Source organism: Gymnogyps californianus, chromosome 5 (assembly GCF_018139145.2).
Source record: "Gymnogyps californianus isolate 813 chromosome 5, ASM1813914v2, whole genome shotgun sequence".
NCBI lineage: Eukaryota > Metazoa > Chordata > Aves > Accipitriformes > Cathartidae > Gymnogyps > Gymnogyps californianus.
In genome coordinates this window covers 63995933-64012500 of record NC_059475.1, presented here as the reverse complement: position 1 = coordinate 64012500, position 16568 = coordinate 63995933, and the positions used below count along the sequence as shown (strand labels likewise).

The following is a 16568-nucleotide window of genomic DNA, read 5'->3' as shown; positions in this document are numbered from 1 at the left end:
TTAAAGTTCGCCACTTTAAGTGTGCCTCAATTACAACGCACTATGCCAATGATTCTCTTCACTCACAAATATTGCAGATGGTTTATTTTCCATCTATATGTTAGATAAAGAGGTTAAGCTCATCATTTAAATCTGTACTGCTTGGGCACAGAAATCTTCTGTTTGTTTTACAAATTGAAGCATGAAAATCTGGAGATAACACTGCATTTTTATAAAAATCAGGTTCCTCTTAGTCTGAAATTGGTTATCTTAAAAAGCTGTATTATATTTACAACCTTGATAATACCACCTCCTTACACAGCCTGACTGTACAACCTGCTTCCAGACGGGCAGCCCTCATATGATCTTGAATTTAAGCTGCAAGTATTATCACTTCTGTCATATTTGCTATAAATAAAATGGAACAATGTCAAAAGATGGTACTCAGCACAGAGACAGGGATGGAATTTTAAAGGAGCTCTACAAATTCTGCACCAAAGTCTGCATTAAAAATAAGAATGTAGATTTTATATAGTGGGGATATATAACTGCAGAATTTGAGGAAAAAAAAAAAACCACAACAAACCCCAAAACACTCAATGCTGTTCTAAGAAAAAACTGTTAAAATGTTAAAAAATTAACAGAGGCTTTTTCATCTGTTTATGGCCCTAAAGATAAAAGGCTCTAGAGAAAAATTAAAACAAGTCCTAATGCCATTATAGTTGCATTTTAATAATGAATTTTCCCTACACTGACTTGTGCATGCATTATTTGTCATAGTTATTGCTTGTTTTCTCTATTATCTTAGGCTGCAAGCTCGATTTCGTAAATGTTAATACATTTAGCAGTTAAAAAGCTTTAATTCAGCATCCGTTTAAGATATTTATGTTTTCTCTCCTCACACAGTTTCTAAAATTCCAGCAGTAGCTCAAGTACTGCTTAAAAAAATGGAGATAAATCTCCATCTCAATCAGACATTTAAAAAGACATCACAAAAAAAAAGAAAATTACAGCATGGTTCAAAAAGTAATCCTAGGGTAGGATTTTAAAAATGCTCGTTCAGAGACATTCTCTACTTTCGTATAAGTCAGTGGCAAATTTGCCACCAGCTTCAGCCAGAGCAGAGACAGAGTTTTGATTATTTACGTCAAGCCATATTAGTCTGCCCTGCAATGGATTAGGACTGCTTAAAGGCGATCACTGGGTATGAGCTGAAAAGGAGACTGTGGCAGGGGGACATCCCAGCTGGTCCAGCCCATTATGATATGTACGTGCAACAATGCTTCTGGATGACAAGCAAGTGATTCCAAAACCCACAGCCATTAATGTACACATCCGGACACGGTACTGAAATCATAAGACACCTCTTCTCCAACACAGGAATGCCACGTAGGTAAAGCCCAGCAGCTTAAGGCCATCCCTGCATATTTGCACAGAGCTTCAGCTGCCTCTTATTGCTGCCAGACGCCTGGGAGCACGCTCCTAACTTAATTCGTAACTAAAACAATCCTTTTGAGGCGGACTACAATCACTTACCTCATCCACATTCTCAAAGGCGTTGATAATGTCATATGGTAAACACGACAGAAGATCAATCACAAACCATGTTTTCAGGTAGTTCATCCTTATGAGTTTGGGATCAGATATAACCTCTCCACCAGGGCCAACAAAGGTCGTATGAAAGTTCAAAACAATGTCAACCAGGAAAATAACGTCCACGACACTGTCCAGCACGAGCCAGGCAATGTTGTTCTGTTTTGTCTTGAAGGAGACATTATATGGAACCATAATTGCTGTGTAGAAGGTTAGAATTAAGATGACCCAGTCCCAAGTGGTCTTAAAAGCACAATAGTGTAGTATAATGTGTGGTGGAGTCTTTGGAGCTTCTTGCTTGTACTGAGGAAGAATATCAGATCCCAGCTGGAGAACCTGCAAAAGACAGAAAAGCAAATGTTACTGTTTTCAATTAATATGATCCAATAAGGTGTCTTACAGATTTCTGTAAGGAGCAGCACAAAGACAGGACTGTGTTCATCGGACACTGCAAGTCAACCCGCAGTTTCTAAATTATCTGATTTATTAAGAATGTGTGGAGGCAGCTATCACTCAATGAATGGGAGCAGTATAGCATCTAAGAACATTCTTGCAAAAAGGGAGGTCTTTGCAGATGGACTGAGGGGAAACCATGCCAACAGCAAGGGCAGAGAGGCTCCATAAACAGGTTGTGGGTGCTGCCACACCAGCTTATGCTCTGCAGTTATGAACATGAGTATTCATTCATATTTGGAAGTGTTACAAGACTAATCCTTCGTGTCTGACCTCTTTTTTAAACCACCGTTGAGCCAGAACAATACCCTATCAGAGGCAAAACCAGACTTCAGCCTTGCTGGCTGACTTCCTTCTAAAATGAAGCATTGCGTGCACAATTTCTGCCCTAACACCCTGGCAATATCATGCTTCCTTCTCATTTTCTTCAAAAAGTTGTTGCTCTTACAAGCTCAATATCACTAGTGGGTTCTCTTTTATTTCTTGTAATTACTTTTCTTTTTTGCATATGACTATAATCTCCTGCACGTGCGCTTTTGTAAAATGTGGAACTGGAAACATTGCAAAGGAACCAAGCCAAATTCACTTAAGATATTCCTCCCAGCTAATCTAATTACCTCTTATCTCGGTCCAACACAAGAAACAAAAGCACAAAGGAACGCACAATGTGGCAATATACTGCACTGACAACTGAAAGACTCATGTGTATTTTGGAACTAATAACACCTTTTACATTTGGGGATCTCAAGTCTGTATGGGATAAAATAAGTAATTCCAGCAACTTTAAAACTCATTTCAGCCCTATACCTGTCCCATATTGGAGTTGATGCACCGTATTTGCAGGGACAGCTGGATTGCAAATAGCAGTCCCATATGTGTAAAAATGATCAAACGCAGGATGCTTCCTCGATGAAGAGGAGTAAATGGCTCTGAATAAACAGCACAACAACTAACAATATGAACTCAAGTACCACAGATACGGATTCTCCATTAACTCTTTGCAGTCTTATTTTTAAGATGAGAAAGCTTTTGCTGAGATCAGACAGTAAAAGTCTGGCTCTACTGAAAATCTGTTCTTCAGATATCACCAAGGGACAAGAACAGCAGCCTCTCTCACTCTGTGTTGGAGGATGTGGCTTCCCAACATGTCTAATCTGGTGCAATGTCAGGGTGTAACCTGATGGGATGCAAACCTGCTTCTGCCTACCTGTTCCCACCCTCCCTAAGGTCAGATTTAGCAATCACAATCTGTAAGGAAAGTCAGTTAAACTGATATGATGAAAAACTAGCTTATTGTTACATTAGTAACATTTCTTTTTCTAGAGAGTCAGTTGAGTTGCACAAATTTATCCTGTGGCCAGAAAACCACTAGACCCACTACACAGGCAGCAGTGACAGTGCAGTGGAGACCTCCAGGAGACCATGGCTGCTCCCTTTGCCTCGTATCACACCAGTTTCGGTGTAACACAAAGCCACGTGTTGAGCTCCAGCTGAACATCAACGCACACCGAGCAGCGTGGTGCCAGTGCCACTCATCAGAGAACCTCACAGATGCCAAACCCCTGGTGAGACTCATAAAAATATCAACCTTCAGGTGTCTCTTCCCCAGTGACCAGGACACGACTCTCTAACAGTGCTCCTATAACCACCCAATGGGCAAGGTTCAGCTGGCCACCGCGGCACACTGAACTCACTGGTGGATCCATGGGTCCTTCCCTGGAATAAAAGCAATGATCAATACAGTCATTTTTTCACAGCAGCCTTTGTGCAAATCCATGAAATTTCTTTCAATGCCAAAACTGTCCCCTGCGTTTAACACACCATTTTAGCTTTGACTCATAACCTGGTCATTATCTCCAGTTATCTCTTTGGACTCAGCTGTGGTCAACACTTTACTGTCGTGATAAATCAGGACTGGGACTTCTTTCCTTGGTTTCTCCAGACCTACTTGCTCCCTGCCTTGTTCACTGGGGCAGGAGCTGGAAACAGCCTCACTATAGCTGGAATAATAAGCTACTTAGGGCTCAAGCCGGATGCAATGAACATATGCTTGATAGTTCCCTATGCCTCTGGTGGTGGAGTGCTTAGGAGCTCCCATGATACTGTAAAAGCATAATTATTATTCTTAACATAATATCATGCTGAGTTTGACATGGTGAGTGGGTGGCAAGTGGCTGTGGAGACCACTGAACTATAATGATTATTTCTTTCATGCTGCATGAATTTTTAATTTTAAACCACTAAAGAATACACAATATCTTGTTAGTCAGCTGCATTCATCACAGACTCTCTGAATTATTCTTGTATACAACTAATGAAAATCATAGAATCATAGAATCGCAGAAAATGGCTGCAAACTGTTAAGCCTGATAAAGGCGGGCAGTATGTTCTGCAAGGGATGAGCTGTGATGATAACGCTCCTCCTCAGACACAGAAGTACGGAAAATGGGGCCTGTACAGCGATGGTGTACCTCCACTCGGTCTGCATTCCATCACAGCACTTTGCCTACACAGCACTTTGCAGCTCTAAACAGCTTGTAAGAGAGGAGATTGCACACTCTCCAAGCAACCTATTCCTGAGTTCAACCTTCTCCCACCTATTCCTGAGTACAACCTTCTCCCTTACTTGAGCTTCTCCTACTGCTTGATCTAAATCTTCCTCACTGTGACTTAATGCCGTTACTTTTTCTCTAGCTATACTGGTCCCGGTGAACAACTTCCTCCCTCATTCTATGCAACTGCTTTAGACTTATTTGAATATTGTTACCATATCTTCTCCAGTCTTCCCTTCTCTAGACTAAACCAATAATGGATATAACTGGATTTACAGAACACCGAAATGTCATGAATTAGAAAAGCAAGACGTGAGAGTAACTCAGCAGTCATCCAAGCTATTGGTATGGGATAATTTGGGGGAAAACATCACACTACCAACACCTGAAAACTGTGGGTTTCCATTCTGATTTTAATTTAAGCAGAGTTTTTATTCTTTATTATTCTGGTCCACTAAAACCAGAAAGGGAATGAAAAAAAACATTTAAAGCTGATACCAGTTCTTAGCATTGAACCCAGGACAAGCTCTCTGGCACAAGGTGGCTAGGGCTGTCGTTTTCAGTAGCCTATATATTTTGACCATGTATTTTTGACCCGTATATTTTTCATTACCAATGGACATGAAGATGAAAGTAGTACCTCTGTTTCATCAGTTAACCTGAAGGCATTCACTTGTTGCACCATCTGCACTGTTAAGGAGATGTTTGCAACCTGCCAAAGAGTTCATGTCATCAGTTCTGGAGAAAAAAATGATGAGCAAAATACTGCAGGAATGACTTTGCAAGAAAGTAGAGATTAAGGTACATATGTAGTCAGTGTGCCTGTACAACCCCAGGAACCCAGACAGGGATACTTCCAAAGAGGTTTCTCAAACAATCCCATTTCCCTGGGAGAGTACGCGCCCATCCACAGGGCTCAAGGATATCAAGTCTGGTTCCATGTCGCTGTAAGACAGCACATAGAGGAGCACACTGTGCACCCCAAGTTAAGCAACAACCAGCAAACTGAGAATTGCATGCACAGAAATAGGGCCATGTAAAGAAAGTGACCTATGGAGACTGTTTTCATGACTGAAAGAGCATGACCTGTCCCAGAAACATGGGCTTGGCACATAGTGCTGCTTTAGGATGAGCAGAGGAGAGGTGGAAAAAATCAGAGTTGGGAAATATTTTCCTCTAAAAATATTATTTATTAATAGGAATTTGGGTTTTTTCCCCACCCATCTCTTCATGCCTTACGAAGGGAGCAGGCTGGTGTCTGTCCCACTTACTTCGGCTAACCGGGAGTGTTTGTGCACCACCTCGGCCTTGTTCATCGGCGTTAGCTGCTGCAGCACGCTCCGGCTGTTCGTCAGAGCCCGCGTCAGCCGAGCAAACTTTGTCCAACCTGCGGGAAAGAAGGAAATCGTGTCAGAAGTACTCAGACCTCATTCATCACTAGTAAATCTCCTTCGTGTTCACTGATATTAAGTCTCAGACTTGAATAGTTTCTCTAAATTGCTGCACAGAACAGCTTCAGGCTCCAGGCTTAAAGACCTTGCAAAAGAGGAAAAATACCGCTGCTTCAAGGCAACCACGAGTAAATCTGAGTAAAATCAAAATGCTCCGGCTCGTTCGTTCTTCTGCCTTTTGGAGACATTGTGTTAGAGTGATCACATTGTACTTTCAGCCTTCTGGGGAGTTACTCTGCTGCTGAAATCTCATTCTAAGCCACTGAAGTTAATGCAAAGGCTTCCCAAATCTGCAAATCCTGCTGAAGTAAAATCCTCCCCAGCTACAGAAAGACTCCTGCTGATTCAGGGCTGCTGGAGCAGCCCCAAAAGTCTGATCCTTAAGTCTTTACTGTTTCTTGCCCCAACTAGACTTCAGGGACAAAACTAAAACTTTAAAAAAAAAAAAAAAAAATATCAGCAAAATTCAGGGCAGACTAAAAAAAAAATAATTAAGACTTTAAAGACAGATTAAGCACTAGATTTTAAATGGCATTAAGAAATACATTTAGCTGTTAAACTAATGATAAACAGCTGCCTTAATGGTAGCTTGAGACCCACACACCGGGCCGCTCCTGGGGAATTTTTTGTGCAGTGTTCAGAAAGCAGCAATCAGAGTTCGTTACTGACGGCAGCACCGACCCGGGAACGTGTCATCAAGTCATTCCTGCTGGAAAAACGCCCAAATGTGACAGCTGGCGTGGATGTGTCAATGGATGAGGTAGACGGGCAGTAGCAAAGAAAATGCCAGTGTAGCACCTCAGTGTTAAGCAGGAAAACTGAAAATCCAGATATCTGCAGGAAGGAAATGCCTCCCCAAGAGCACTGAAGGAGATTTTCAACATTCAGTTTAGCCAGGTATAACCTGATATTCTACTACACAGGTGTGTATAAAATATCAAACAAGTTATGGACAGGAAACGGGTTCAGGAGAAGGTTTTACTTTTATTTAACTTGAATGCTGAGTAGGTGAAAACTGGGGGAAATGTCACATCTGAGAAAGGAAACACATTTCTGTGTCAGCTAGGTTTATTTTTAAATGCCTGTTGTCTGATAGGAGTCAGGGACTTGGAAAGTTAAGGGAAGCCCTGGGGTAGATAAAATGAAGAGCAGAGAACAGACAAGACAATAAAACTTGAAGAAAAAAATAATTTACAGTTTGGCTTTACAATTTACCACATATATATCACATTCACACAAATGTAAATCCATTGTTCATTATTTAGCAAACAGAACAGGTGTAAATATCATGATACACCACCAGCACAGCACAAACCATTTGTGTCTGGCTATTTATGTATGACCTGAAAAATGCAGATAAAAAATGCACTGGGAAAAGGTAAAAAATAGAAGTATTTTATTAACTTTTCAAATCTACACCTTAAATGTGAACTTCGGATATGCCTCATGCTTCTCAAGCTTACAGGGATATTCAATTAGGAACATGCACTTTCTGTATTAAACAAGGTCAAGAGAGACTAGAGTGATCCAAGTATGAACTATTCATTTCTAGAGAAAATTCTTGTGGTTTTGTTTTCCCTAATTGTCTATAAAACTGTGGCAAGGAGACAGCTTTAAGACAAAAGTCAGAACTGTTCTTTATCTTTCTTAGCCAGTGATTTCAAAGCAAGTAAGCATGGTAACAGCATCGTGACAGCTCTGGCCCGACATTTCTCTTAATTGCTGGAGGCCACAGTGCATCCAGCCAATTGCTTTTGGCACCCTGCAACCACGCTGCAAGAACCAGAGACAAAGAGCAGCTCTCCTCTGGGAAGGTGGTCACCCACCTCCAGACCCTGGGCAGGTACTTAAGACACACATGCACACACTCAATGTCCTCTTCCTCTGGAAAGACACTTCCCTGTGGTCCATGGGAATGAATTTGGGCCAGTCCCCAAGCTTCAGTTTGTCACCCTGCCCCACAGAGCTGATACGAGAGTGATGGAAAAGTGCTCAGCAAAACCAAAACCACCACAGCCAAACGGTTGGATTCAGTCCCGAACACCCTCATTTGCCACGTCTCAGCTTTGTCAGCTACTCCAACTCTGACAGGAACCTCACGAAGTTCAACAAGGAGAAGTGCAAAGTCCTGTACCTAAGGAGGTACAACCCCATGCACCAATATATGCTGGGGGCCACCCAGCTGGAAAGCAGCTTGGCAGAAAAGGACCGGGGGGTCCTGGTGGACCAGGTTGAACATGAGCCAGTAATGCACCCGTGCTGCAAAGAAGGCGAATGGTATCCTTGGCTGCATTAGACAAAGTACTGCCAGCGGGTTAAGGGAGGTGATCCTTCCCATCTACTCTCAGCACTGGTGTGGCCAGTACCTGGAGTGCTGTGTCCAATTCTGGGCTCCTCAGTACAAGAGAGACATGGACATACTGAAGAGAGTCCAACAAAGGGCCATGAAGATGGTGAAGGGACTGGAGCAACCCTCCTCTGAGGAAAGGCTGAGAGAGCTGGGACTGTTCAGCCTGGAGAAGAGAAGGCTGGGGGGGGGGGGGGGGGGGGGAGCAGGGAGAGGGCTTATTAATGTATATAAATACCTGAAGGGAGAGTGCAAAGAGGACGGAGTCAGGCTCTTTTCAGTGGTGCCCGGTGACAGGGCCAGAGGCAATGGGCACAAAATGAAACACAAGAGGTTCCGTCTGAACATCAGGAAACAGTTTTACTGTGAGGGTGCCTGAGCACTAGCACAGGTTGCCCAGAGATGTGGAGTCTCCATCCTTGGAGATATTCAAAAGCTGTATGGACATGGTCCTGGGCAACTGGTCGTAGGGGGCTCTGCTTGAGCAGGGGGGTTGGACAAGACGACCTCCAGAGGTCCCTTCCAACCTCAACCATTCTGATTCTGTGACCTTTCTGATGGCTGATAGTTAACGTTTCAAGTTTTACTTTATTTTCTGAGGTTTAGGGCATTGATCTGTACAGTGATTAGATGAGGATTTGGAGAAGAGTCAGGGGCTGGCAATGATAGGAGACGGCTTCATGTACTCTCTAGAAATCCTTTCCCATGGTGCTTCACAGGCTGAGAGATCTCACTCACAAAAATACGGGGTTTAAAAATGCCTCTCCTCTTATAAAAGCAAAACTGGTAAGAAACCCCCTTGTCATTGTCTTAGGCAAGAAAAACATCTGTTCTGCACTAACCACAAATACAGAAAGCCTGGGGAAGTTGGGGAAGATGTACCACAAGGAGCCAGAGGAGTAAGACACATACCAAACAACAGCAATTCTTTTGCTGTAAAAATAAAAAGAAAGGAAGAACTATGGCTTTTTCAAATACTCCCTTTCCACCTTGGTGAGAACATCAATGTCATGTGAAAGAAAGAAGCCACACATTTTAGCATTCAGGGTTACCACTCCGCTCATCTGGTCTGACCTCTTCTTTTCACAGGGCAAACCATTTCATCGTGTCCTTTCTCCACGAAGACCAAAGCTTTGCTTTGTGCTAGAGCAGACCTTTTGCAAAAACCCTTCCAGCCTCAATTAGAGACTTCACATTTTCACATTTCTTTCAGCCCTGTGAAGCCCATGATTCTGGACGTTGGAAGTACAGAATACACTAACATGATTTTTTTCTAATTCAGCATAAAGTCCAGCATTATTCTACCTGCTCCAATCTATCCATCTGCAATAGTGTGAAAAAGTATCAAGTTCTTTTGTTTCCTATTTACAACCCAAGAGAATTAAAAACATAGCAACAGCAAGATGCTGGGGTATGAGTGGGAAGGTGAAAATGTATACAGGCTGCCTCATGTCTGAAATAATCTGTACAGGGTACATTTCTCTGTTTCTTGACCTTGTTGTAGACTAGATAAGTTCAGAATTATATTTAAAATCAATGTGTATGTTTAAATAGACCAGGCAAAATTTGCATAGCTGCCTACTGCTGTCAATGTTTCTTCAAACAATTCTCTCCTTTCTTTTCCTCTATAGACAGAGACTTGAAAAGAATGATAATTTTATCCCATGTATTAGTGACCACCTGTCCTCACGGATATTTTCAGTCTGGAAGGAGTAAAGGAGCAGCACAAATAGCAGGTGCAAGAGGGGAAAAAACCCTACTTGTGAGAAAAAGCAACACTTCTGATGCTCTCTTCAGCTCAGCTGGATTGCATCTTTCTTCCACGGCACCACTTGAAAAATAATACCCTGAACTTGCACCATTGCAGTCAAATCCTTAGGAACAAAGGCAATATCATTAGATCACACACCAGATCAGGCCAGCAGCTGCTTCTCCTTACAAGAAGTTAAACTGGGTATTTCAGAGGAAGATGTTAACTATCTCAAATGGAAAATTCTGGAGTAACATACACATAAAATGATTGTTTCCCCTGGTTCTCTTTAATTACTTTCTGATTCATGGACAAAACCAGAAGAATTTGTACCCCTGCTTTAAAAAAAAACCCCTCATGATCTGCATTCATTCTCATGATCCAAAACAAGGGTCTGTTCTTAGACAGGAGCCTAGCAAAATATTTCCCTGTTCCTACCCATTACTCAAATTAAAATTCCTGCATTCTCAATAAATTGAAGATGCAGGTTTAACAACTCCATACAGTTACGAAAATAGGACATGAAGAAGGCAAGCATGCTGAAAGACATGAGCTAAACTAGTGTCTGCCTTGGCCCAGCTGTAAAGCTGTCCTTCCAAGCATGCAACTTGCTTCTTCCTCCATGCGTTTTAGTCACAATTAAATATTTTACATCCACAAAATATTCTCCACGTCTCTTGCTCTAATTAGGACTGCCAATTTGACAGCCCTCTGACTGTGGGGCTAACTGAGCCAGGGATGACTTGATAGCGTACTTCACACAACGGCTAAGCCAAAGGTTTCTCTGAAGAGGAAAAAAAAAGGAGTACTAAATTAATTAAAAAAAAAAAAAATTGGTATTTCTTTCAAACCTTAGATGCTACAACATGAGTTGAAGCTGTTAATGTAGTGCCAGGATGCCTAAGGGAGTGCAGGAGCACGGAAGGGAGGTAGGCAACAGCCAAGTGAAGCAGACAGAGTGCCCAAACGCCTCCTCAGAGGGGGAAAAGCTTTCCAGATGGGTCTAAGATGCTCACTCAGCCACTCCCAGGATTCGTACACCACTACAGAAATTGCGTGGTGTCTAAGGGGCAAACGGTATTTCCAGCTTAGAACTTGATCCTATCGTCCCTCCACCGTCAGAAAGTCCAAACTATCTTACCTGAAACCTCTTATTCACTATAGCATGTGCCTTTCCATCAGCTATTCCTCCAACAAGAGTAGTATTATGCCCACACATCTTTCTTCCTGAGATCCTGAATCAATCATTGTGTTTTATACTGGACAGCCGCGATGGGAACAGCTCTGTGGCAGCTGCTCTCCTAACAGCTCCACTCCATCGCCGCACTCACTGCTTACTCTGTGTTCAGGGATCTTCTGTAAACCACATTCTTACATTGCCTTAGGGACCTCTCTGCCCTTCTGGTCACCAATCTCCTTCCATTAATACACCCTGCGGATCGATCCAGTACACAAACACTCTCATCCATCTCCAACACTCACTCCTCTTCTCTGCTGCCTTCTCTAAGTAAGGAGAAATGTCATCCAGGTCGAAGACGCTGTTGCAGTGTATGGCAGAGCATAAAAAGGACCAGGGTAAAAGCTGTCCAAAGAAAGCACAGCAAGGGAGGCTTCCCCAAGCAGAAGTGATGCTGGAAGTGATGGGACAGAATCACTGTTTCCTAATGGATATCTGGAGACAAAACCTTTAAATCCCTCTGATTCCTCCCGAGGTCACAAAGCAAGCAGAAAATTGGTTAAGACTCCACCGAAAACTGTGAGCCTCCTGATGGAGCTCCCAAACGCACCAAGGAGCGTGTCCTGGGGCCTGTCACACATGGACACTCCTGCCAAGGGGCTGGGTGAGACCCAGGCAGTTCCCTCCACCGGGGAGAAGTCCCTGCCCAAGCACAGGCTAACGAGCAAAAAAAACTTTGGCTCTTTTGCTCCACTAGTGCTTAAGCCACCTTCCCTATACAAACCTCAGCAGTCAATAGGTCTACCCATTGCCTTCAAAGATAACAGTAAATATTTTCAAATATAAGTATCTGCAAGTGAGAAAGCCCTTCAAATTCTACCCATAATTCAATTAAGAGTTGAAAATTTGCAATCTCTCTGACTGGATTTGTGTACAGGTCCAAATACGGATTTAGCCACCTAGCTAGCAGCCACACTGAAAAAAGAATTAAAATCTGTAGTTCGTAAACTATATTATGTTATTCTAAAGCTAAATTCATACATCAGAGTTTATGAAGAGTTTAAAAATCTCAAGGCGAGATGTTAATATTCTTTATAGCGCACTTGCTCTGAAAAATCTAGACATGACTAGTTCCCCCTAATAAAACATTAGTGTAGCTCTACTGGGTTGCAATTAACCTTTTTGTCAAGGTTTGTCTGGTCTTAAAAGGATCAGAAATAAGGAAGGCTTTTTAATCAGTGTAACAGGGAACTATCCAATATCTTAGACTGCAGTGAAAACACTGGGGTTAAGAATGATAGTCTGCGTAAAAACAACCACAAAGGGTAATTACAGCAATGCTCGTGTTGATTCCTGCCTGCAGGAACACCTCCAGACCATGAGAAGGCTGTTCTTCTCCTCTCACTGTGGAGCACGAAACAGTTAACATACAGAATGCTTAAATAATATACACTCTATGACTTACCCACAAAAGCGAATAGCTAGCACTGCTCAGAAATAGGCAGTTTGGAATTCAACTGATAACATGGATCATCCTTTTGCATCAATAGTTAGCATCTACAAATCTCAACTATTTCTAAATGTTCAGACAGTAAAATCATTCCAAGGGCTGGCTGTTTGCTTTTTATTGCAGGTAAAGTATGGCTGAAAGAGCTCATTGTCTCTTTGAAAAACTTAATCATCCTGGTTTTGCTTTGTTAGAGAGAGAGGGATAAATGGGATTCTTGAATAAATAGAATAATAGTCAAACAAAGCTCAATCACTGCCGTGATGCAGTAAAACTATTTATGGACTGAAGAACCACAGACTCTATTCAAATGTAATTCAAAACGTTAGGATAAATTTCCCAATTTGAAATTCTGTGCATTCCACTGTCTGATAATGTACTGCACTCTTGGGATAATTCTTACATCTGACTTCTGTTCTTGCTCAATGTTGTATTCTCAGTTATCATCCACCCACTGCAACTACTGGGGAGCTCAAAATGGATGAAGAATCACCAGGTAATCTTGGGCATATCACTTTACCTCTCTGAGCTTCAGTTTCTTCTCCTTAAAATGAAGATAATGCTAATGACCTACTTTGCAAGCCATTTTGAGATGTACTGATGAAAAGTGCTAAAATTTATACACCACTAGACTACATTTGGTATACAATGTATTTTTAAATTTAACTCTGACATAGCTGTAAATTTACAGTGCACAACTTCTTACATTTCATGTTTCTGCAAGTAAAGCTAAACTTTATACACACACACACAGAACACCAAGGACTTATTTCCCATAAGTATATAAAAACAAACGCAAATTTTGGGAGGAAAAAAAAACCAAACCAAAAGTACTGTAAATGTCAGTCAACTGGCTTTTAGGAGTTCATCAGATAGCAAAATGGTGCCATTCAATGGTCGAGGAAAAAGGACTACACCAGCCAAAGGCTCAGGGTCAAAAGGAAGGCAGCTGCTAGAAATGAAAAAGCAGTATACAATAAAGCACACAGGGATAGGAAGAAAGAGGGAACAAGTAAGTACGTGAATGAGAAATTATGGCTTATGAGAATGGACATAGAAAGCTAAAGACATATGGGAAAAATCCTTCTCTGGCTAGATTTATTACAGTAACAGTGAAGTTTTTAAAGAACTCCCAGAGTATGACCAAAAGGCTTTCTGCACCCATATGCAGAAAGGGCAAACAGGCTGACCCAAGTAATTACAGGTTGCTCAGCTTGATCTCAGTGCCCGGCAAAATGAGACAAAAGACGATCTGAGTTTCAATATGTTTAATAAAAAAGAAAAGGAAAGGAACATAATGAATGGCTGTCAATACAGAATGATGTAAAATACCCCACAATGTTAATTTCATTATTCGATAAGAGTATAAATTTGGTTCAGGAAGACGGCCAAATGCCTTGACAGAACAAGCTGCAAGCCAAATGCAATGGCCAGCCGGAGCCGCAGCACATGTATGATGTATGCCAGAGAGGCACAAGCCAGGGCAGCTCCCTGTACCAGTGCTCCCTTACTGGGGTTGGGCTGGGCAGCAACATGGACCATTGACTTGATGACAACCTCAGTGGCTGCCCCTTGTCTGCTCCCACCTGCAGCCAAGGACTCAACAGCTCCCAAATCAGCACAGCCACAGTGCTCATTACATAATATCACCTCATCCTGGTGCTGCATTTGAATCACCCGAGAGCCACAGGTTGGCCAAATCCTCTTGTACGGTAACCTTCACTGAATTGACACTGTGACACTCTCAATAAAATACCGAGACTATGCAGTTCAGTAAATTACAGGTTAAATGGATGAAGAACTTGCTACCTGGCAGATATCAAAGAAGGAGTAGTGGAAAATAGTAAAAAATTATTACTGAGACCCTTCTGGACCCCAGTGGACAGGTCCCCTTCTATTCAGTGCTTTTCTCTATGGTTTGAAAGTCATTATAAAATGACTGATAAAACGCCCAGATGACAGGAAAATTAGAGGAATGTTAAACAGTAGTGAGGGCAGTCACGCAGGCTGATGTGCTTGATAACTGGGCATGTGCCACTAAAATGTGTTTTAAATGGAAATCAGATATCTAGGCAAAAGCAACGCAAATTGTATCTCCAGCACAGGAGGGGGAAATGTCCCTAGCAAAGAACAGTTCTGAAAAGGATCCAGAGGTCTTAGCAGATTAGCAATTCAGCATGTGGTTTGCTTTGGCAAAAAGTCACCTACTCCTTGGATATACAACAGTAAGAGCTGGGCCTGGAGATGCTGAGCAATGGGTAATATTGAGGAGTTAGCTGTTGTCCTGGTTTCAGCTGGGAACCCAACTAGCTACAATACTGGCCGCAGAAACTGACTGGGGACCTGGGAGGCTGAAATCCGTGCCACCACGGCTTCATCCCTACTGCTGCCAATGAGCTGGATTAAAGTGCAGCTAAAATGTCTGTGTATCTGCCATCACCAGACCTCCAAATCTAGGCTAGACAGAGGTTTAAGGAGTTCAACTCATTTACTTTATCAAAAGAAGATAGAGCGATGACTTGATTATATGTGTAAGTGCCTTAATGGGACTTTTTTAGCACAGTGGAAAAAATGCATAAGAAAGTGCCACTGCAAGAAGCCAGATTAATTTAAATATGACACTTTTTTAAAGCCAACAGTGTAATGAAAAAGCAAGAAAAATATGAAGGAATGTGATGGATCCTCAGTCTCTTCAGACTTCTAAATCAATACTGGATGTTCGTCTGGAGGGGATGGTTTAGTTACACACAAGTTCATGGGTTCAGCAGAGGAGTAACTTAGTGAAATGTAATGCCCTGTGATATACAGATTAGACTCTTAAACTCTCTAACTCTACCGTATTTATACTTATTATTTTATATATGGCTTATGAGTGCAGTTTTCTACATAGAAAGTGTATCCATCCACAAACAGTTACTGCTTTAAAGATCAACTTCCAGTTTAATTCAATCTCTCACAGGCTTAGATTTTATTTCAATGGGATTTCTTTTTCATTGCACATTAAACTTCTAGAAATTTACAGACAGTTAATGTGCGTTGTGGGTTGCTGATGGAGCACACAAAGGCCTCAAAAGGCAATACCAGATTCAGAAAAGTATTTGATTTCTGTGAAGGAAACTAAACAGCCCTGGATATGGAAATTCTCTCTTCTTCATCATGGTGGATCTCTGACAGCAGCGAAGCAAGAAGGGGGGGGGCAGAAATAAGGCCTCGGAGATTCACCCCTAGGAGCAAGGAAACAACTACCTCTTCATGACTGTTCAGCCTTTGCAGTATCTGCTAAAAGTGCCACCAGCATGTCACTGAAGACAATAACAGGGATGCTTGTCCTGCAGGAACAGGAGCAAAGCAACCTCGGTAGGTCTTCCTGGTTAGTAGCAAGCTGTGCCCATCCAAAATGGATGGTTTCAAATACCAAGAGACTATATCTTAGCATCACTCCTCTGAGTTGTCTACTCTTGACAGAGGAAGCCCACCTGGTGTCCTAGCAAATGACCACTTCTCTTGTCGTCTCCCACAAAGTCCTTTCTCAAGGTCCAGGTGTCCCTGCACTCTAGACCCAGGGGAGAATGGAGAGACGGAGGTGATCTCCTTGGTGCCTGAAGGCACTGGGGGGTGAAACTCTGCAGATCAGAGCAATATGAAACAGCACCAGAACACGTGGGTCTCTATAGCACCAAGACCCTTGTTATTACAGCCATGGAAGAGTGCAATAAAAACATGGTAAGGATATCCAAATTGTGACCTATTAACTTACTG

General features: G+C 42.2%; 1 protein-coding gene across 1 annotated transcript in view; it reads right to left on the bottom strand.

Annotated features, from left to right (window-relative positions):
* KCNH5 (potassium voltage-gated channel subfamily H member 5) overlaps positions 1-16568 on the bottom strand; it is a 156707-nt gene that overhangs the window by 110849 nt on the left and 29290 nt on the right. The window contains 2 exon segments of the mRNA XM_050897623.1: positions 1516-1908; positions 5849-5964. Of these exon segments, the coding sequence (XP_050753580.1) occupies positions 1516-1908; positions 5849-5964 (509 nt within the window).